General features: G+C 36.7%; 1 protein-coding gene across 1 annotated transcript in view; it reads right to left on the reverse strand.

The window, feature by feature from the left end:
• Positions 1–509: 509 nt before the first annotated feature.
• LOC135273997 (cytochrome P450 2C19-like) overlaps positions 510–24243 on the reverse strand; it is a 72786-nt gene continuing 49052 nt past the window's right edge. Inside the window, exons 6-9 of the mRNA XM_064374091.1 lie at positions 19288–19429; positions 9556–9743; positions 3939–4080; positions 510–1061 (exon numbers count right to left, since the gene is read on the reverse strand). Coding sequence (XP_064230161.1) covers positions 880–1061; positions 3939–4080; positions 9556–9743; positions 19288–19429 — 654 coding nt within the window. The 3' untranslated portion in view covers positions 510–879. The remainder of the gene's footprint in view (positions 1062–3938; positions 4081–9555; positions 9744–19287; positions 19430–24243) is intronic.

Consider the following 24243-nt stretch of genomic DNA (forward strand, 5'->3'; position numbering starts at 1 on the left):
TGAGACCAATCTGGCTAACATGGTGAAACTCTGTCTGTACTAAAAATACAGAAAATTAGCCAGGCATGGTGGCATACACCTGTAATTTCACCTACTCAGAAGACTGAGGCAAGAGAATCGCTTGAACCCAGAAGGTGGAGGCTGCAGTGAGCCAAGATCATGCCACTGTACTCCAGCCTGTGCAACAGAGTGAGATTTTCCCTCAAAAAAAAAAAAAAAAAAAAAGGAACACCAATGTGGACATATGAATTCTAATATTTAATGCCCATTCCTCCCTATAGCTGATCATTTGAATATTTCCCAACAGGTTGGAGCTTCCACTGAACACATTTTCAAGTGAAATACTAAAGTAACTCTAAATTTTGGTAACAGCCAAAATAGCTTCCCTAACCTCATCCTCTTTGTCGTTTCTGTGATTATCATTTTGAGAACCAGCGTGGCCTCCTGAAACTATATTTTCTTTCATTTTTTACCTGCATTATGCATAAAAGAAGGAAGGCATAATAAACTGACCCAGCAAATAATAATGCTTTTTATTTAGAACATGTAGAGGAGAAATGCCTTGGAATTATAATACACAAATCATCTTTCTCTATTTAATAATGCTAACATATTAATAACTCAACATTAGATAAGTACAAGCATTGTGTGGCAGTCAATCCAACTGTTACAGAGTATGGGGAATAGCAGATATATCTGCACAGTGAAACTTAGGAAACTCTCCTTAATGGAAGTTAAATGTTCACTAGATCTTCAAGAAATGGAAAATGCGAGATGACAGGTCAGAAAAGGCATCACAGATAGTGAAAGGTGGATAACACCCCAGAGGAAAGAGAGCTGCAGGGATAGCACAGCAGCAGCCAGACCATTTGCATTTCTTCAGATAGGAATGAAGCGCAACTGATAGAAGGGTGGCACAGAAGCAAATCCATTGACAACTGGAGTGGTGTCAAGGTCCTTGGGGTCAACCAGAGGTTTCAGGTTAAAGTTCTGTAAAATGGAGGTCAGGAATAAAAACAGCTCCATGCGGGCCAGGCCCTCTCCCGCACAAATTCGTTTTCCTGAAAATAACAAACACAGAGAGTAGTTACTCCTCATGTGTAATTGTGACAGTGACAAACACTGTCTATGTAACTGGCACAAACAGAATATGCAATAACTTTTGGTGAGTGGTAGAAGGGATGAGTAGATAGATGGGTGGATGGGTGAATATATGAATGAATGAATGGATTGTTGAATGGATTAACAATGAATGGATGGATGGATAGTCAACTGAAAAATGAATGGACATACTTACTTTTCACCTAATATCAGATCTTAACAGCACCCTGTATTCAACAGATATTTACTGAGTATCAGTGAAATGCCAAGCACTTCATTAAAATCTTTCTTTAGAAACATACATTCCTTGTCCAGTGGGTTGAAATGAGAAGGGCTTAGAGGAGGAGACTCATATTGCATGTCCCTTTGTATTTCTGGCTCAATATGCAGCCAAAGATTTTTTTCCCTTGGTATTTTCAGGGAAAAAAATGTCTAAACATGTCACCCCCCTTACTTTAAAATTTTAAATGGCTTACCCCTCTGTCCTATTGGATAAGGTTCAAATGGCTTGACCTGGACCTTCACGTTCTGTTTCCAGTCTGATGATCCATATCACTCCTTACACTCTTCACATTCCCTACTCTCAGCTCTAGGCATAGCCACTCTTTGTCAGTCTCCAACACACCATGAGGTTTCAAGTTTTATATCATGCTGCTCCTTTTGGCAAAGATAAACTTTTCTATTACCACAGTCAGTACATAGGTCAAATTTTATCTCCTTTTTTGCCCTTTTTCTGATCTCCTTGTGCAATAAAATGTTGCTTTCTCTGGGTTTCCTCAATATCATATTCATGTTTCCATTGAAAAATGTGCTATGCTGGGGTCTGTTGGGGGGAAATAGGGGAGGGACAGCGGGGGGTGGGGAGTTGGGGAGAGATAGCATGGGGAGAAATGCCACATATAGGTGAAGGGGAGGAAGGCAGCAAATCACACTGCCACGCATGCACCTATGCAACAATCTTGCATGTTCTTCACATGTACCCCAAAACCTAAAATGCAATAAAATAAACAAATAAATAAAATAAAATAAAAAGAAAAATGTGCTATGGTCTGAAGATGCCTCTCCAAAATTCATATGTTGAAGCATAATTCCCAATGCAACAGTACTAAAAAGTTGAGGCCTTTTAGGAAGTGAATAAGTCAGGAGGGCTCTGTTCTTGCTAAAATAATAACATCAAGAGATGCAAGGAAGCCATTTCTCCCCTTCTGCCTTTTTTGCCCTTCTGCCATATAAAGATAGAGAGGGGCATTATCTATAAGGAACAGACCCTCACCAGACCCTGAACTGACTGACGCCTTGATTTTGGAACTCCCTTCAGAACTGTGAGAAATAAATTTCTGTTATTTATCAACTGCCTAGTCTTGGGATATTTTGTTATGGCAGAAGCAGCAGATAGCATGGATCACCTAGAATCATAATTCCTGATTTACTTACTTATTTACTTACTTACTTATTTGTGTGCTGATATGGTTTGGCTCTGTGTTCTTATGCAAATCTATGTCAAATTGTAATTCCCAATGTTGGGGGACCTACATAGTGGGAGGTGATTGCATCATGGGGATATCCCCCTTGCTGTTCTCATGATAGTTAGGGAGTTCTCAGAAGATCTGCTTGTTTAAAAGTATATAGCCTTTCCTCTTTGCTCTCTCTCTCTCCTGCTCTGTCATGGAAAGATGTGCTTGCTTCCTCTTTGTCTTCCAATATAATTTCAGGTTTCCTGAGAACTCCTAGCCATGCTTCCTGTACAGCCTGTGGAACTGTGAGTCAACTAAATCTCTTTTCTTCATAAATTACCAAGTCTCAGGTAGTTCTTTATAGCAATGTAAGAATGGACAATACATGTACTAAATGTGAGTGCTTCAAGGAACATTTCTTTCCTTGTTGTCTTGGTATCTGCAGTTCCAGATAAAGCAGACATCAAAGGTCACAGAAGAAAGGAAGGAGATTCCATCACCAGACACTCAGCCCACACATTTCAGGTGTGGAGATATAACATTCAAGATACATGGCATGACTCGTGGAAGAGCATAGTGCTCTGCATCACTGCAGAGTATCCTACTACATTCCCAATGTCCCCCTGATCCCATCCGTGGTTATTTGGCAAGGGTTCTAACATCTTTATATAGAGCCAATGTCCTGCTTCTGTGGCTTATTATCTTCTTTAAAAGCCCTGCCTTCTCTTCTTTTCATCCTCTCTGCCTCCTTTGAGGTAGCTCAAATAGCCTTTACTGCTATTAAAATGATACTTATGTCTCACTGTAGGGTATGAGAGAACAAGAAGCAGACAGCTTTTCCATCTACCTCCCAACTCCGCACAGCCTGTTCTTTCCTATATCACAGCCTCAGTCCTATTGAACTACGATGATCTGTTTACTCTGCTTTCCAAACTCACAAGAGTGCATTTTAAGACCCTATTGTTTGCTTGAGGATAATATTATCCTACAAGCCCAGCCTGATGGGTGAGTGACACCATGTGGAAGACACTCAGTGAAGTTGTGGAGTGAGATAACTTTCTCATGGCTAGTGGGAAAATGTTACTAGTTTTATCTTCTAGGAGGAGTTTTTGGGTACCTCAGTGGTGTACCTTGAGGCAGAATTCAACCAACCTATACTTCAGCTTTCTCAATTTGGAATAATTGGATTAATTCCCCAAAGCCTACTAATCTGGCCCAAAAATGAGGATGTATCAGGATTGGGGAGCACATAGGCATTCAGAACAGTGCTCTTGATCATGTACAAAGAGTAATTGTACCGCTGCAGAGCAGGCACATGTAAGTTCCAACGGATCCAAAAAGTTACCTTGTAACCTGAAACACAAGGAAATCAATTTATATTACCTGTTGAGAAAGGCATGAAGTAGTCACTTTTCTTAAAATTGCCACCTTCATCCAGAAAATGATGAGGGTCAAACTTCTCTGGGTTGGGAAATTCTTTGTTGTCATGTAGCACAGAAGACAGGGAAGTTAATATGGTTGTGCCCTAGAAACAAGAGACATAGATGAACTGAGCTATAAAGAAGTCATGAAGGTTGGAGAAACAATGGTAATCACATAGTTAAATCTTTTGATGTATAGATGAGGAAATGCCATTCCAAAGAAGAGCAGTACCATTCCAAGACAGATAGACCAAGTAAGAAAAGGCATCAGCTTAAAGCCAGTGACAATAATCTTGCTAAAGTGCCCTGCAATCACATTTGAAGCCCTGAGTACTTGGGTACTTAGGTACAACCTTCTGAATCTGTTCTCCTTTCCATTAAGCTTGGACACTAGTGGCTGTCCACACTTGCTATTATATTCCAACACTTCAGTTTTCACAAATCTTATGTGCAGAGTATGATTTAAAGCTGAAGTCTCTGTCGACACAGAAAATGGCCAGAGTATCTGTTCACAAGGCATTTGTGAATAAACATATGATTGGGTTTTAAACGACGTCTTCTGGGATGGTAACAAGTATAGTCACAAGTATAAAACTATTGAGTGTTCATCATTGCCATGCAGTTTGTCTGTCTTCATTTAAAGTTATGGGAGAGATATTCATTACAGATTAATTCTAGCTTAAAAATACAGAAGAAATAGGTGAAGGGGAGGAGGGCAGCAAATCACACTGCCACATATGCACCTATGCAACAACCTTGCATGTTTTTCACATGTACCCCAAAACCTAAAATGCAACAAAAAAAATAAAAAAATATAGTAACATTTAAAATCACTTTTAAAAAATGAATTACTTGCAGATAAATCTAACAAAACATGTGCCAACCTTGTATGCTAAACATTATACAATGCTGATGAAAAAAGTCAAAAGAGTCAATAAATGGAAATACATACCAAAAAAACAAAAAATACAGAAGAAATAATGAAATTTTAAAAATTATCTTTTTGTAACCGTTCAGGTCAAGATCAACAGATTAGGCAAGGATCATTAATGAAAGATAAAACTATTGGATGTGTGACTTCGGAAGCAAGGTGTTCAGTCTAAAAGTACAATGCTATCAATTTTTATCATTTACACATAAAAAGCAGAATCTCTTCAATGGAGAGATCTGGCAGAATTCCAACTTACTGGGTGAGGATCTTAGCATAACCGAAAATGGCATAGGTGACATTATATTCTACTGTGATTCAGTAGAATATTCAAAGCACTATGTAGTTTTTTTGACAAAATCATAATTGGAATATAAAATCTGGAAAACAATTATAGAAAACCAGCCCTAGAAAAATGAAGCCATCAAAAACGATGAGTTTGCGTCCTTTGTAGGGACATGGATGAACCTGGAAACCATCATTCTTAGCAAACTGACACAAGAACACAAAATCAAACACCGTATGTTCTCACTCATAGGCGGGTGTTGAACAATGAGAACACATGGACACAGGGAGGGGAGGAAACACACTGGGGTCTTTTGGGGGGAAATAGGGGAGGGAGAGTGGGCGGTGGGGAGTTGGGGAGAGATAGAAGGGGAGAAATGCCACATATAGGTGAAGGGGAGGAACTGGGGTCTGTTGGGGGGAAATAGGGGAGGGACAGTGGGGGGTGGGGAGTTGGGGAGAGATAGCATCGGAGAAATGCCACATATAGGTGAAGGGGAGGAAGGCAGCGAATCACACTGCCACGTATGCACCTTTGCAACAATCTTGCATGTTCTTCACATGTACCTCAAAGCCTAAAAGCCAATTTAAAAAAAACAGAAAAATTTAAATAACAGCCTCAACTTTTTGCAGAGATCAACATACTGAAAGGAAACAGATAAATTGGACTGTTCTTGATTACAGGAGATTAAAATGACAAGATACCCAAATTATGTGCCTGTTTCTTAACTGGAGAATGAATTTCAAGAAAAAAGTGATTAAATATTCTTAAAATATCGGGACATTTTAAATATAAGCTGTATATTAAATAATATTATTGTATGAATAACTCCACAGTATGAATGCTATAATTATTATGTAGAAGAATATCATTGTTATTGGGCTATACACACTGCAGTACTGAGGTATAGATAGAAGGATGAACAGATATCAAAGTAGATATATATAGACTCTGCCATATGTACATATACATATATTTGTGTGATGTTATTTATTTTTTAAAATTTTATAATACAAAGGTGAGGGAAAATTTTACCCTCTAAGTTTTCATATAAATAAAGTCCATAATTTTTTTTAAAAAATATTACCTTGAATATTTATAAACAAGTACTATATTAAAATGTTTTAAGATACCAAAGCAGATTTATTTCAACAAATGTTACTTGAATAACATTTAATTATAGACTTTGAAGCATGACCACTATTACTCCATACTAAAAATAAAAATTAATTTGAAATATGTCATTGATCTAAATATAAGAGCTAAACCAAAAATTCTGGGGAGGTTAAAAATCAATCTTTGGAATCTTGTGCTGACAAATATTCTTTAAATAGGACACGAAAGCACAAATCAATCACACATCTTTGAAGAAAATTCCATTGGACAGGAATGTCTTATATTGGGCATCAATAAACAATACTCCCTGCACAAGTCCATCCCACCACTTGTTTTTGTATAGTATGTGAGCTAAAAGTATTTAAATTGAACAAATGCAAATAATAAATAACATTTTAGAAACAAAATTTTATAGGAAATTTACATTTCTTCCTATAAATATTGGAACATATTAATCCTCATTTATTTGCATATTGTCTATGACTGATTTTGTGCTACAATAGCAGATGTCAAGAATTGCAACAGAAACCCCATGGCCTGAAAAGTCTAAAATATTTACTATTCGGCCCATTACAGAAACAGTTTGCCAACTTCTGTCTCAGACTATTATCTCCACCTACATAAGTGAATTCAGTCTGTAGCAGAACTCATTTATCTGATTTGTAAAGATGGTAGAATTGGCCACATAGTGCTGCAATTTTCTGTACTGGACTGTTCCATGAAGAAGGAATTCAGTGGGTAATTCCCTTGGGTTCTGGGTTCTCGGGGCTCAAAAGACACTAGACACAGCATGAGCTGCCCTGAAGATGGGTGAATGAAGAAGTTCATCAGATGCAGCATTTCCCTCCAGCAGGTCACCAAAGCTGATGCAGTGGATGGGGGAGACTGGCAACTCCTGCCTGATTCTGCAGTATATTTCTCAATTAGTTCATTATTGTAGAAGAAGCAAGTTTCATTACTATTACCCTCAGACACTAATTTTGAGAAACAAAAGTCTTCTCCTGGTTATCAACTGTGTTTGTGAAAACAGAGTGCATTGAAGTCTTAACTCTTGTACAAAATCAGTGATCATCGGGGTAAGCCCCATAATCTCTCAGTAAATTATCAATTCTGTCGTCTTCAAAAGATGACATTAGTAATTGCAACTTTACCAATCTCATTGATTTTTCCCTTTGAAAATACAACTTTCAGTAATATTATTTTTAATTTTACTAATAATATGTCTTGGTTTAATTGGAAAAAGTAGGTTTGAGATGGCAACCAGAGTGTCTGGATGAATACAGAAACCATGTGATAGAAGGCACTGTAAAGCTGCCAAGACAAAAATTGGGCTCAAGTTTCCAGAGGTAGGGGAATCTCAGAGAGCTAAGAAAACACTGACAGTCAGTTTTTGACTGGGTTCACATTATGTCCAATTCTGAATCATGACAACAAGTGTCATGTCATTATGACTGTCTATGGGAGAGGAATGAATCTTTCTTTGAAGAATATATATATCCTCTCAAATTCTGCACTTTCTTAAATATAACATCTGGTATTTAACCAAAAGTTATCCGGCATTTCAAAGCTACAACTAAGTGATCACAAGAAGAAAAGTTAGGAAAGGAGAAGGCAATAAAAACAGACTTACATTAGGAAATGTTTCTCGCCTAGTTTTATAAGGCTGGCATAATCTTGATATCAAAAATTTTGAAAATTCTGAGAAAGAAAATTACAAACCAAATCTCTTGTGAATGTAAACACAGAAGTCTTAAACAATATGAAGAAAATGAATTCATCTCTATGTGCATGCTTATTTCTATTTAGTAAGGAATGTGAGGCCAATATATCTAATCTGATACTGTGTGGATATTTGTCCCCTCCAAATCTCATGTTAAAATGTGATTCCCAATGTCAGAGGTGGGGTCTGGTGGGAGGTATTTGGGACATGGGATGAATCCCTCCTGAGTGGCTTAAAGCCCTTCCCATGATAATAAGTGAGCTCTTACTCTGTTACTTCAACATGAGCTGTTTGTTTAAAGTCACTTCTACTCCTTTTTCTCTTGCTCTCCCCTCTTGCCATGTGGCATGCTTGCTTCCCCTTCACCTTCACCCATGATTGGAAGCTACCTGAGGCCCTCACCAGGAGATGTCCATGTCATGCCTCTTGCACCGCCTGCAGAACTATGAGTCAAACTAAACCTCTTTCATTTATAAATTACCCAGCCTAAGATATTCCTTTACAGCAATGCAAATGGACTAACACACAACCATATAAATAGATGCAGAGAATGGATTTGATAAGATTTTACACACAGTTATGAAAAATATACACACATACACACATATATATATAGGCAAAAATACTCATATATATATACATATATGAGGGCAAAGTTCCCTAATCTGATAAAGAATATCTACCAAAATCTACTTTAAGCATCATTCTCAATATTGAAATATAAAACTTTGACTCCTTTCTGCAGATTAGAAATGAGAAACAAAAATGCCCACTATCACCAATTCTATGAAACATTCTCCTAGAAAGTGTGAAATTCAGCCCATGAGAATTGGAAAATAAAAAATAATAATCCAAATACAGTATAATGTATATATAAATTTCAATAAAGCTAGAGATAAATTATGAACAGTGATTAGTAAATTTAGCAAAGTTGATAGATTAAGGTTATCAGATGATAGAAACTAATTATGTTCCAATATACCAAGTACAAATAAATCAAAAGGCATTTTATAAATTTATAACCACAAAAATATTAATTATCTTGGAAAAGAACAAAGGTTTGTAAGCCATGGCAAAATCACAACATTACTGGGAAAATTAAGAAAGCCCAAATAAATTGGAAGCATAATTATATTCAGGAATGGAAATGTTCAGTGTGTCAAGACGTCGGTTCTTTCCAAACTGACCTATAAATTTAATGTCACCCTGACAGAAATTCCAGCCCAATGTTTTGGGAATCTGACAAACTAATACCTTTAAAAATTATCTTGAAATATAAGCACCTAAGAGAAGCCAAAACAATCTTGAAGAAAGAGAATAAATCTGGAAATCACACACTGCCAGGTACTAAGACCAGTTACAAACTTTTATAGCCCCAAACAGGAAACAATAGAAAGTCCAATTAAACTGCCACATATATGAGTTATGCATTTCTTTCACCCTATGATGGTCAAGATTAAGAATCATACTCTGAATTTGGGGACTTCAAGAACATGCAGTGTAAGAGAGTGTAGGAGAAACAAACTTACCTTGGGAATAAGGTAGTTTCTGAATTGAACATCACTGGTCACTGCATGGGGCACGTTGGTGGGGATGAGGTCAATGTATCTCTGGACCTCATGCACCACAGCATCTGTGTAGGGCATGTGGCCCCTGTCCTGCATGGAAGGGCTCCGGTTTCTGCCAACCACACGTTCGATCTCTTCCTGGACTTTAGCTGATAAGACACAAGTAAGAACTGATGGAAAAGGAGGAAAACAGCACATTTGTTGTAACAACTCAGGAGTACATGAATCATGATGAAGGAATCCAAACATTATTATAAATTTAAATTATGGTGCTAAAAGTGTATATAAACTTAAACAGAAGAACTGTTACAGATGCACAAATGTGTGACTGTGCCATGAACTTGGTATTAAGAAAAATCTGTTCACATATAAGCAGAGAAAAGTATCTTCAATAAAGGAATACAGGAAGGAATGAAAGAAGGAATAGAAGTCCACAAAACAACCAGAAAGCAGGAGTAAGTCCTTACCTATCAATAATAATATTGAATGTAAATGGACTAAAGTCTCCAATCAAAAGACATAAAATTATTGGATGAAAAAACAAGAACTATTAATCTGTTTTCTAAAAGAAACATACTTCACTCATAAAGACACACATACTCTGAAAATAAAAGAATGAAATGAGAGAGTGCATGCCAATGGAAATGAAAAAAAAGAACAGGAGTTACTATATTTAAAGCAGACAAAATAGATTTCAAGACAAAATTTATAAGAGATAAAGATCACTATTGGTGATAAAGCGGTCAGCTTGGCAAGTGGATGGAACAATTTTAAATATATATGCAACCAACAATGGAGCACCCAGATATATAAAAGAAATATAATTAGAACTAGAGAGAGATAGGCCCCAATACAACAATGGCTGAAGACTTCAACACCCCACTTTCAGCATTGAACAGGTCCTCCAGATAGAAAATCAACAAGGAAACATTGAAATTCATCTGCACCATAGACCAAATTGATCTAATAGAGATTTGCAGAATATTTTACCCAATTGGTACAGAATACAGATTCTTTTCCACAGCACATTATGTCCACATGGTCAATTCTTGATAACAATCAAGAATTGATCATATGTCAGGTCACAGAACAAGAAGACAGTGTGGTGATTCCTCAAGGATCTAGAACTAGAAATATCATTTGACACAGCAATCACATTACTGGGTATGTACCAAAAGGATTATAAATCATTCTATTATAAAGACACATACACATGTATATTTATTGTGGCACTCTTCACAATAGCAAAGACTTGGAACCAACCTCAATGCCCATCAATGATAGACTGGATAAAAAAAATATGGCACATATACACCATGGAATACTACACAGCCATAAAAAAGGATGAGTTTGTGTCCTTTGCAGGGACATTGATAAACCTGGAAACCATCACTCTCAGCAAACTGACACAAGAACAGAAAACCAAACACCACATGTTCTCATTCATAAGTGGGTGTTGAACAATGAGAACACATGGACACAGGGAGGAGAACATTCCACACCAGGGCCTGTTGGAAGGGGGTTTATAGGAGGGATAGCAGGGGTTGGGGGGAATTGGGAAGTGATAGCATTAGAAGAAATACTTAATATAGATGACAGGGTGATGGATGCAGCAAACCACCATGGCACGTGTATACCTATGTAACAAACCTGCACATTCTGCACATGTACCCCAAAACTTAAAGTATAAAAAATAAAATTTTTTTAAAAACATACAAAGAAACTGAAATAATATCAGACATCTTCTCTGACCACAATGTAATAAAAACTAGCAATCAATAACAAGAGGAATTTTTGAAACTACACAAATCAATGGAAATTAGACAATATGACCATGAATGGCCAGTGGGCCCATTAAGAGATTAAAAAGGAAATTGAAAATTTTCTTGAAACAAGTGATAATGGAAACACAACATACCAAGACCTAGGGACTACAGAAATATCAGAACTAAGAGGGAAGTTTACAGCTATAAGAACTTACATCAAAAATGAAGAAAATTTTCCAATAAACAATCTAAATATGCATCCTAAAGAACTTGAAAAGCAAAAGCAAATTAAACACAAAATTAGTAGAAGAAGGAATGAAGATCAGAGCAGAAATAAATAAAATTTAAATGAAGAAAACAAAAGATCAATGAAACAAAAAGGTGCTTTTTTGAGAAGTTAAAATTGACAAACCTTGAGCCAGACTAAGAAAAGAAACAGAGCATATTCAAATAAATAAAAACAGAAATAAAAAAGGAGGCATTACAACTGATGCTGCAGAAATTCAAAGATTATTGGTTATTATGAGCAATTATATGCCAATAAATTGGAAAATCTAGATGAAATAAACAGATCCCTAGACAAACATGGCCTACTGAGATTGAAGCAGTAAGAAATAAAAAACCTGAACATGCAATGACCTGCACCAAAATAAAACCTGTAATAAAAAGTATCCCAGTAAAGAAAACTCCAAGACTAGATGGCTTCACTGCTGAATTTTACCAAACATTTAAAGAAGATACCAATCTTACTCAAACTATTCCAAAAAAAAAAAATAGAGAAGAGGAAAGTACTTCCAAACTCATTCTATGAGGCCAGTATTACTCTGATACCAAAATCAGACTAAGACACATCAAAAAAAGAAAATATACAGGCCAATATACCTGATGGATACTATGTAAAAACCCTCAACAAAATGCTACCAAACCAAATTCAACAATACAGTAGAAAGGTCAGTCATGATGACCAAGTGAGATTTATCTCTGGGATGCAAGGATGGTTCAACATGTTCAAATCAAGCAGTGTGATATAGCATATCAACAGAATGAAGGATAAAAACCATATAATCACTTCAGTTGATGCTGAAAAGGTATTTGATAAAATTAAACATCACTTTATGATAAAAATTTGTTAAAAAAAATACTTGAGATAGATAGAAGGAATATACCTCAATGTAAAAACGCTATATGACAGACCCACAACTAGTACTGTACTGAATGGGGAAAACTGAACGCCTTGCCTCTAAGATTGGGAACACAACAAGGATACCCATGGTCACCATTGTTATTCATCATAGTACTAGATGACTTAGTAAGAGGAATCGGACAAGAGAAAAATATAAAGGCTATCCAAATTGGAAAGGAAGAAGTCAAAATATCCTTGTGTGCAAATGATATAACCTTATACTAGGAAAACCCTAAAGATTCCACAAGATAATTATTATAACTGATGAAAAAAATTCAGTAAAGTTTAAGGATATAAAGTCAACATAAAAATCGGTAGTGTTGTTATATGACAACAGTGACAAAGAGAAAAAGAAATTTAAAAAGTAATCCAATTTACAATAGCCATGCATAAAATTAAATACCTAGGAATTAACTTAACCAAAGAAATAAAAAAATCTCTATAATGAAAACTATAAAACTCTGAGGAAAGAAATTTAAGAGGACACAACAAAAGGAAAAATATTTCATGTTCAGGGATTGAAAAAATCAATACCGCTAAAATGTTTATACTACCAAAAAAATCTACAGATTTAATAAAATCCCTATCAAAATACCAGCAGCATTCTTTACAGAAATAGAAAGAAGTAACTCCTAGAATTTATATGGACACAGAAAACACTAAAATAGTCAAAACTATCCTAAGCAAAAAGAACAGAACTGGAGGAATCACATTATTTCACTTCAAATTATACTACAAAACTACAGTAACTAAAACAGCATGGTATTGACATAAAAACAGACACATGTACCAATGGAACAGAATAGAGAATCCAGAAACAATTTCACACACCTAGAGTGAACTCATTTTTGACAAAGGTGCTGATTTGGTTTGGCTGTGAACAAACCAGAAATCTCATCTTGAATTGTAGTAATTCCCACATGTCAAGAGTGAGGCCAGGTGGGGATAATTAAATCATAGGAGTGGTTCCCCTGATACTGTTCTCTTAGTAGTGACTGAGTCTCACAATATCTGATGGTTTTATAAATGGGAGTTCCCCTGCAAAGTTCTCTGATTGCCGCCATGTAAGACGTGACTTTATTTGCTCTTCATTTGCCTTCCACCATGATTGTGATGCCTCTCCAGCCACATGAAACCGTGAGTTAATTAAATTTCTTTTCTTTATAAATTATCCAGTCTTGTGTATGGCTTTATTAGAAGCATGAGAACAGACTCACACAGATGCCAGTATATGTTAGGGGAAAGACAGTCTCTTTAATAAATCTGAAATTTTTTCTTGGGAAAATTTAATATACTACACAGAAGGATGAAACTGGACTCATATCTCTTGCCATACACAAAAAGCAAATAAAATGGATTAAAGACTTCAATATAAGACCTCAAACTGCGAAACTACTATAGGAAAACCCTAGGGAAAACATCCAGGACATTGGTCTAGGCAAAAATTTCTTGAGCAATACCCCACAAGCTCAGACATTCAAAGTAAACATGGACAAATGGGATCACTTCAAGTTAAAAAGCTTCTGCACAGCAAAATACATAATCAACAAAGGGAAGAGACAACCCACAGAATGGAGGAAAATATTTAGAAACTACTCATCTGACAAGAGATTAATAACCAGAATATATAAGGAACTCAAGCAACTCTATAAAAAAAGATCTAATAATCCAATCCAAAAGTGGACAAAAGATTTGAATAGATGACTCTCAAAAGAAGACATATAAATGGCTAACAGGCATATGAAAAGGTGGTCAACACCACTGATCATTAGAGAAATGAAAATCAAAACTACAATGAGATGTCATCTCACTCCAGTTAAAATGGCTTATATCCAAAAGACAAGGCAATAACAAATGCTAGTGAGGATGCAGAGATAAGTGGATCCACATACAATGTTGGTCAGAATGTAAATTAGTATGACCACTATGGAGAGCTGCTTGAATGTTTCTCAAAAAACTAAAAATAAAGATACCACATTATCCAATAACCCTACTGCTGTGTATATTCCCCCAAAAAAGGAAATAAGTATATCGAAGAGACATCTGCACTCTTACGTTTGTTGCTGCACTGTTTCCAATAGGCAAGATTTGGAAACAAGCCAAATATCCATCAACAGACAAATGGATAAAGAAAATGTTGTAAATATACACAATGTAATTCTACTCAGCCATTAAACAAAAAAAAATGAGATTCAGTCATTTGAAACATGAATGGAACTGGAGTTCATTACGTTAAGTGAAATAAGCCAGGCCCAGAAAGACAAACAGCAAGGTTCTCAATTATTTGTGAGATCTAAAAATAAAAGAATTGAACTAATGGACATAAAGTGTAGAAGGATGGTTATCAGAGACTCAAAAAGGTAGTGGGGGTGGGAGGGGAGATGGGGATGAATAAGAACTACTACTTGATAGCACAGCAGGGTGACTATAGTCAATAATAACTTAATTATACATTTTAAAATAACTTAAAGAGTGTAATTGAATTGCTTGTAACTCAGAGAATAAGTGCTTGAGGGGATAAATAACCCATTCTCCATGGTATCCTTATTTCACACTGCATGCCTGTATCAAAAAATCTCACGTACCCCACAAACATATTAATATATAACTACTATGTACCCATAAAAATTAAAAAATAAGGAAAAAAGATCAATCTGTACATACAATACATTAGTATACATGATAACTAATACAAATAAAATAATAAAACGTTTGAAAACATAAAGTAAGCATATAATTTAGTCATGAATTTACTGTCTTGGGAAATACTAGGAATTAGTTTCATATCAAAATAATGTATGTTGTTTAAACACTATACCATCAGATTTATGCATATATATGACTGTATATTTGTGCATCTGTGTGTGTGTGTGTGTGTGTGTGTGTGGTTGCACTTTGCAATGATATTCTCTTTATTCTCACACTGTCCAAATACACCATTTTGAACATTCTGCCAGCTTTTTCTGAAAATCAAATCGCATTTCTAAAGAATCTGTTTCTATTTACTTATTTTTATAAATTATATTTAATAATTTTTTATTATGAGAGATGAGAATGTTAATCTCTATCTTCACTTCATATCTGAACACACCCTCAGATAGACACACTCACTTTTTCCACACTCCTTTTGCCAGAATATATTTAGATGGCAGTTTTTATGATAACAGTATTTACTGCTTACATCATTCTGACTACACAAATATGGTTCTCTGGTGAGACTGCTACGATTGCATTTTATTTTTAGTACTTTCTTGGATTTAACCACGTCTCTTCATTTCAATTTGTAATTTTCTGTTTTCCAAATTAGAATTATTACAAACGTTCAGGCAGGTGTTTGAAATTCCTTTTTTAATTATTGGGAACTCTCATAAAATCTGTCACATCTCTTTTGTTCCTGCTGTCTCCTCTCATTTCTGAACTATCCACCAGGTTCATTCTGAAGTAGACATTTTCTAGATCTGGTGCTAGACAGCCTCCCTGACACTCTCATTCTCCTATGTGATGTCTCCTGATTGCTGGAGCTCAGGACTTTCTCTAACTAGGTTTCAGACACCTGAATAAAGCACATTCTCCAATATTTTTCTGAGAAAGAGAAAATAGAACATAAAATTTTTGGGAAATATGCAAGTCTGAAAACACCCTATTTCTATTAATACACAAGATAATATTAACAGTTCCTCCTGAGAATTCTGAATCCTAATTTGTTCAACATGACCTGGTATACCTCTAAAAGTTTTTGTGATTTTTCCCTTTAATTCAGGTGTCCTGAAATTCCACAACCCTGTGGCTAGCAGTGTATATTTTCATTTCATACTCTGTTGGACATTGAAGAGAATTTTCTGCTAAGATGGCAAAAGAAAAATGTCATTCCTCTAGATCAGTTCCCTTTCTGTAGAATAAAGGTAGCTGCTGAATTTTAGGACACGAAATGAATAAAACAGCTAAGAGTCTTTGAATTCAAGGAGAGGGCCCATACCAAATCTACCTTTCTGGCCTAGACTCATGCCTTTTCTGGCACTGTGCTGTGTTCCTGAGTACATGGCTTGTTAAGCTCAGTTTCTCTAAAGAGTGAGCCTCTTTTTTCTTAAGGGAGAAAATCAGTTACCTGATGAAAAGAGTTGTGGAGGAAACCTAGGTAGGAAAAGCCTCCTTTTCCAGCCTCATTCTCCACCATCTTTGACCCTTGGTATTTCCAAATACTAATATTGGGGGGATTTCAGGGACACTGATTAGCTTTTCCAACTTATTAAATTTTCCTCCTCTGACTTTTTGGATACAAGTTTATCCTCTCTGTACAGATTTATCATCCCTCCATTTTCTCTCTGTGTTTTAGAAATTTGTTAAATTTGTTGACTATTTCCTGTAGTCTTCCTACCTTAAAGGATCTAAATGTCTAACATCCAAAATCTATAAAAGAACTTAAACAAATCCACACACAAACAACAAAAAAAATTCAACCAAAAATGGGCAAAGGACATGAACAGCCACTTCACAAAACATGACATACAAGCAGCCAAAAACATGGAAAAATGCTCAACGTCACTAATCATCAGAAAAATGCAAATCAAAGTCACAATGAGGTATCATCTCACACCAGTCAGACCGGCAATTATTAATATTAAAAAGTCCAAAAACGACACATGTTGGTGAGGTGCAGAGAAAAGAAAATGCTTTTACACTGTTGGTGGGTATGCAAACTAGTTTAGCCACTGTGGAAAACAGTTTGGATATTTTTGAAAGAACTTAAAATAGAACTACCAGTTGACCCAGCAATCCCACTATTGAGTATATGCCCCCACAAAAAACTAATTTATTCTATCAAAAAGACACACACACTAATATGTTCAGTGTAGTACTGTTCACAATAGCAAATAAATGGAATCAACTTAAGGGCCCATCAACAGTGGAATGTATAAAGAAAATATGGTTAATATACACTGATATGGTTAGGCTGTGTCCCCACCCAAATCTCATCTTGAATTGTAGCTCCCATAATTCCCACATGTCATGGGAGGGACACAATGGGAGGTAATTTAATCATGGGACAGGCCTTTCCCATGCTGTTCTCATGATAGTGAATAAGGCTCCAACAGAGACTTATTGTGAGGCCTTTCCATCTATGTGGAATTGAGAGTCCATTAAAACATTTTCTTTATAAATACCCAGTATCAGGTATGCCTTTATTAGGAACATGAGAACAGACTAATACATGCACCATGGAATACTATGCAGCCATAGAAAAGAACACAAATCATATCTTTGGCAGCAATACAGATGGAACAGGAGGCAATTATTCTAAGCAACCTAATACAAGAACAGAAAACCAAATACCACATGTTCTCACTTATAAGTGGGAGATACACATTGAATACACATGAATCTAAAGAGGGGAACAATAGACACTGAGGATCACTAGATGGGGGAGGGAGGCAGAGGATGTGGGCTGGAGAACCATCTGTTGGGTACTATGCTTACTGTAAGTGTGATGGAATAGTTGGGACCCCAAGCCTCAGTGTTACACAACTTACCCATGTAACCTGTATGTGTACTCTCTGATCTATAATAAAAGTTGAAAAATATCTTCTACAACTCTAATAGGCTAATAACTGTTCAAAAAAGGGCCTAATTCTTACTTGTAATTAGGTTATTGTCATTCCAGTGGGGGATACTGACACGGCAAGGGCAGGGGGAGGATATTTCTTATCTGCAGCATAACCAAAAGTCTTTAAAAGTAAATTTCTAAAGTAAAGTTGTTCATAAAAGATAAAATTATCGACACCCCCCCCAAAAAAAATTATCATTTTGTCCAACACCAATTTCCTGGAAACTGTCTCAGGTACATCTTCTGCCTAAATGGAGCATTCTTTAGGTACCTCTTCTAGTAAACAGAATAATCTTTCTTATGAATCTAACTTTTTAGAATACTTATCAGACTAGAAATTCTCTCAGGCAACCTCACTACATTTCTAGGATTATCATTTATACGCTTCAATAAGGAGAGTTTCCACTTTCCCTACTCCAGCATTTGAACCTGAAATTTTGAGTACGAGAAAAGTTATCTTCGAGAATATACTTGCTGTTCAAAATGGCCTTTTCATAATAAAACCAACATGCAATCCCAGGCCCATTTATGTTGTCTCTTTCTGCCATAAATCATTGTCCATGAAATCCAGACACACTGGACCAAAGCTCTATTGCTTTTGCTACTGCCATTTTGTCTCCATTTCTCTCAGTTATCTTCCTCTAATGTGCAAAGATGTTCCTTTTTTCTTTATTTTTCTCTTTCTCTTTTTTTTTCTGAGACAAAATCTCACTCTGTCACCCAGGCTGGTGTGCAGTGGCACAATCTTGGTACACTACAACCTCTGCCTTCCAGATTTATGCGATTCCTGTGCCTGAACCTTCTAAGTAGCTGAGATTACAGCTGCATGCCATCATTCCTCGCTAAGCTTTGTATTTTTAGTAGAGATGGGATTAGGCCATGTTGGCAAGGTTGGTCTTGAACTCTTGGCCTCAAGTGATCCACCAGCCTTGGCCTCCCAAAGTGCTAGGATTACAGGTGTGCCACTGTGCCAGACCAAGATATCTCATTTTAATCATACCATTAAATTGGAACAGATTACAGCTGAGAACACAGAAGTTTAAATAAGGAAGCTTCTCTAAGAGAAACAGGAAGGAGAAAACTAGCAGCATCTTCCCTACATCTTTTCTGAAAATCAATTAACTCATCATCTGTGATCATACCTGTGACTTCCGGGTGCTTCAGCAGGAGAAGGAGAGCATATCTCAGGGTTGTGCTTGTCGTCTCTGTCCCAGCTGCAAACAAGTCAAATGCAGTGTGTACCAAGTTTTCAATAGTGAATTCAGACTGTTGGTTATGCTCTTCCTAGGAATGATTTGATGCAATTATCTGACAAATTATTTACCAGCATCTTTGATTACAATGAATTCAAAATTACTCACATTGTTATATAGTTACCAACATAGAAATTTTAAAGCGTGGTACTAGAAAAAAATACTGTATGGTGTAGCAGAGGCTGTAGACCAACTGGCCTAAACTTTATTTCCTACTCCTTTATTCCATACTTCCCAAAAATTTCCATTTATCAGACTCTTTGCAGCTGAGTCACATAGCATATTTTTTGCCAAAGAAAATATAAGCTGAAGGTCTCTAGATCCACTTCCTCTATTTCCTCTTCTATACTCAAAACACAAATGTAAAGTCAGAGATAGAGTAGACTCCCATCCTGGGATTTAATCATGAAAATGAAGGTGTGTATACTAAATATAGTGGAAAAATAGAAGGCACTTAACGCTCTGCTGCTTTGGGGCTGCTATATTATTCCTAGATTGCTCCACTGTGGGACTCCCTGTATTTTAGGTAAATAAGGACATTATCTGTTAAAACCATTATTACCTCTAGACAACCACAATCAAAATTAATAAAAATAGGTAAATTAGGGACATATCATTAGATTCTATGAGCCTGATTCAAAAGTCTGCAATTACCTTCTTCTGTCAGAAAGGTACATAGACTCAATATTGCCTGTAGATTCATTATAAAGTTGAAATTTTGTAAAAACCAGTATGAAAAAAGCAATATGACAACAAAACCTATAATAAATTATAGAAAAAGATAATGGGTTTACAAAGACAAGATGGGCCCACACTACTGTAATCTAGATGGGAGGCAACAGACAACTTGCTCTAGTGTGTAAGTAGTACAGGAATAAATAAAAATATACAAAATGAGGAGAAATGACAATGATGAAGATGAAGAATGAAAACATTAATTGCCCACAGGGGATAAAGCAGAGAGTAAGGCTTATGCATATGCCAAGGCTCAGAGACTGGAGTTCTCATAATTTGGAAGTTAGGAGAAAAAAACAATGGATAAGGAATACTTAGTTTGAATTAGGACTGAGGTATTGATATGACACAAAATTGACAACAATAAGGGGACAGTTTTGAATGTTGAGTACAAGAGATAATCAGCATACAAAAACATATTACTTTCTAACCAGTCCCTAGGCCAGCATTAAATTAATGATGAATTTAGAATCTCCAAGTGACCTGTGTCATGTTGAATATTGTGTAATCAACAACACTGAAATAGACTAAATCCTCTCACATGTGTACTTACTAGACAAAGACAGTCCTCTTTCTTGGTAACATCAGCTTTATTCAGTTTTCTAAGCTTGTCATGTTAAAAATTACTTATTTTTTTTGAGACAGAGTCTAACTAATATTTTCAGACTGTATCTGTTTGGGGATCTCTCAGCTTCTTGTATCAAGATACCAAAATCTCTTGCAAGACTTGCGAAATTTTCAGCTTTTATTTTGGTAGTAAGATTCCTTTGCCTTTGGACTCTCTTTGCCTTAGTAACAGGCAAAATTTAGATATTTCGTGGCTTCATGATGTCCTAAATTACATAGGCTTTTTAATTTTTTTTTCTTTTTTTCTGTCTGACTACGTTATTTCAAAAGATCCATCTTCAAGTTCTAAAAGCTTTTTTCTGCTTGATCTACTTTATTGTTGAAACTTTTAAATATTTTATTTCATTCATTAAATTCTTCAGTTCCAGGATTTCTGTATAGTTCTCTTTTTTTTCTTTTTTTAAATATTTTTGAGATGAGATCTCACTATGCTGCCCAGACTGGCCTTGAACTCCTAGGCTCAAGAAATACTCCTACCTCAGCCTCCTGAGTAGCTGAGATCACAGGCATCCATCTCTGCACCTGGTTAACTTCTTATTGGAATCTGTTGCGATAAAACATTGCATTTCTTTGAAGGTGTCATCCTTCATTGCTTTTTCATGTTGTGTCATCACATTCATACTCGCACATCTTGTGTAACAGTCACTTCTTCCAATTTTTTGGATTGACTTTTATAAGGAAAGACTTCTTCCTAAAGATGTAGCTATGGTGTTGGTTTTGTAGGGCACTTTAGCTTTTATTCTGAGTATGTGAAATAGTGTAGTTTCTGTGTGATTTTTTCAACTATAAACAGCATCAGCAGTGTTTGTGATTTTCTCAATGCCTAGGCTATTCTTGGGCCCTGAACATTGTACGCAAGTACCAGTGTCAGTGAATCCAAGTGGGCTGTTTCTTGGGACTCTAGGCAGCTTGTTTGAGGGGCAGCAGTGGCGTGTTGAGTGGATAGGCAGTTTTTTTACCCTTGGACAGCATGTATGACATGGGCTATGGTCCTAGCCATGGCAAGACAATCCTTAGGCCTCCAAACAGCATGTACTTGTGTAAGCAGAGGCAGTGATGAGCTTGGCAGGCCAGTGCCCCGGCCCCTAGGTGGCATATGTGGATGAGCGTCAGTTGTAATGATAGTGTCAGGCAGAAAAGGACCATCCTCAGGCCCCCAGGAGGAGTGCACAGATGTTAGTCATTGTGGATGGGGAAGGATGAACGCCAGGTCTTTGGGCAACTTGCTCAGGCACTACAGGGCAGGAGGTTCCAGGATGAGCAGAACTGTCTGCTGGCCAGTGGTGGTGCACATGGATGTAGGCTATGGTGGCCAAAACTAAGTAATTCCAAGGCCCCCAGAAAGATTGTTCAGGTGACAGCCAAAGTGGCAGCAGTGAGTGAGAAGAACCCATCCTCAAGGCAAATGCAAATACACTAAGGCTTTACTGCTGGTGTGTCAGGGTTGCAGCCAGTGGCAGAAATGCAGGCAGATGGTTCACAGTTTTGTGGAGTGTGTGTTTCACCCCCTAGCTGCAATGACTCTGGTGGAAATGGCAGCAACAGCAAGGAGAGCCACCCTCAGGACATATACAAGTGCTCATCAACCCAGCTACTGGGGTTTGGGGTCACTGACACTGATGCATTCTTCCATCCCCACTGGAGGCTGCAGGTGGAGAGACTCTATCCTCAGGGCACATGTTCCTGCTAGTGGTGGGGTTGCTATTAGTGGCATCAACCAAAGGCAGGCAGGTTTTAGACCCCAAGGAAAATGCACTTTCACTTCTATTGTCCTGGAGGCAGCCTCCCCTTGTCCTGCACTACTTGTTTTCTGGTGTGCAGGACATTGTGTGTGGTAAAGTGTTTGAGACCCTGCTGCTCCAAAGGATCTAACCAGTGTCACAAGACTGCAGCCCTCTGGGTAGATGCAGGGAGAAGTTAATAGGGACTCAGAAATGTGAAGATGCAAGTGCTATTAGGACCCAAGACAGGATGCAATCCGGTGGGAGATGGACTTTCAAAATGACACCATGTTCTAGCTGCTTAAGATATGAGAGGTGTGTGGCCCAGAGTTTCCTCTCTGTATCAATGCCATCATACAGTCTCCAGGCAGTGCCCTATGCTACTCTTAGGGCCTGTGAGGGTCAAGTGGCTCTCCCATGCCGAGGTATGCAGGAGTCTGTGATGGAAATGTAGACCACTAGGGATCTTTCACTTATCTTTTTTCCCACACTAATGAGACTCTCTGGACTTCCAGCTGATCCCAGCCTAGCTGGCTGCCTCACTTTCCACTCCTTCCACGCCTTGGTGTTTCCTGTTTTTTATGTCTAATTCCAGTGTTCTCAGATTCTCTATTTGAAGTGTGATATTCTATTTGCTATTTTATTCTTCTTTGTGAAGAATGCAAGTGCCAGATGCTTTCAGTCAGCCATCTTGAAGCTCCTTCTCTCTTCCCTTAAGCATTTCTTATAGGACTGGTATACTGGTGATAAACTCCTTCAGTTTTTGTTTTTCTGGAAAATAATTTATTCCTCCTCATTTAGAAAGGATAATTGAGCTCAATATATTATTCTTCAGTAGCAAGGGTTTTTTTTTTTCTGTCAGCACATTGTATACATTATTGCATTCTCTACTGGCATGTAAGGTTTCTTCTGATAAATCTGCTATTAGCCTGATGAGGATTGCCTTATGTGTGACACAATACTTTTACTGTTTTTAGAATTTTCTGCCTGACATTTGACAGTTTGATTTTAATGTGCTTCAGAAAGAACTTTTTGGTTAAATTTACCTGAAATATTCCTGTATCAAGTTGCATATATCACTATTAAGACATGAGGAATTTTTAGTAATTTTTAAATTAAGTATATTTTCTATGCCCTTTTGCATCTCTTCTCCTTCTGCAATTCCCAAAATTTGAATATGTGTTTCATTGATAATGTTCTGTATGCCATATAGATTTTATTTTTTCCATTTTTTGGTCTTACTGAGTTATTTCCTTTTTAATTTTATTTCTATATTTCAGAAAACCTACTTGAATATACTTTGAAACAAGAGTACAACAAAATAGAATATACTTCAAATGTTGAATATACAAACTATTATAGTTCAAATCTAAACACTGGTACTTTCACCCATAAACTTCAAACTAAAACAGAAAAAAAAAGAAAGAAACAAAACTCCAGGTATTAGAGCTACCTGACAAAAATTTATGCTGAGCCTGAACTTCAAATTGATAGTAGAACTAAAAGTGATATGTCTGCATGAATTCCAGGGATAAGTGAGTGATACAGGCATGTTACAGCCAAAGGCCAGAGCCAACTGTTAATTTGTCTGAAATTTATAAACTGACAACCTAAACTACCATATAAAATGTTACATGTAAACTCTATAACAATACTGTGCTAGGTACAAGATTTTTAAAATTTTTCGTTTAAGAAAAAAGCTTTACATAAACAAGCCATTAGCTTATTTCAAGAAGGAAAACCAAAAATTAGTCTAAGGCCT

This window comes from Aotus nancymaae, unplaced genomic scaffold (genome assembly GCF_030222135.1).
Source record: "Aotus nancymaae isolate 86718 unplaced genomic scaffold, 86718_ANA_hifiasm-v0.15.2.pri h1tg000010l, whole genome shotgun sequence".
Lineage (NCBI taxonomy): Eukaryota > Metazoa > Chordata > Mammalia > Primates > Aotidae > Aotus > Aotus nancymaae.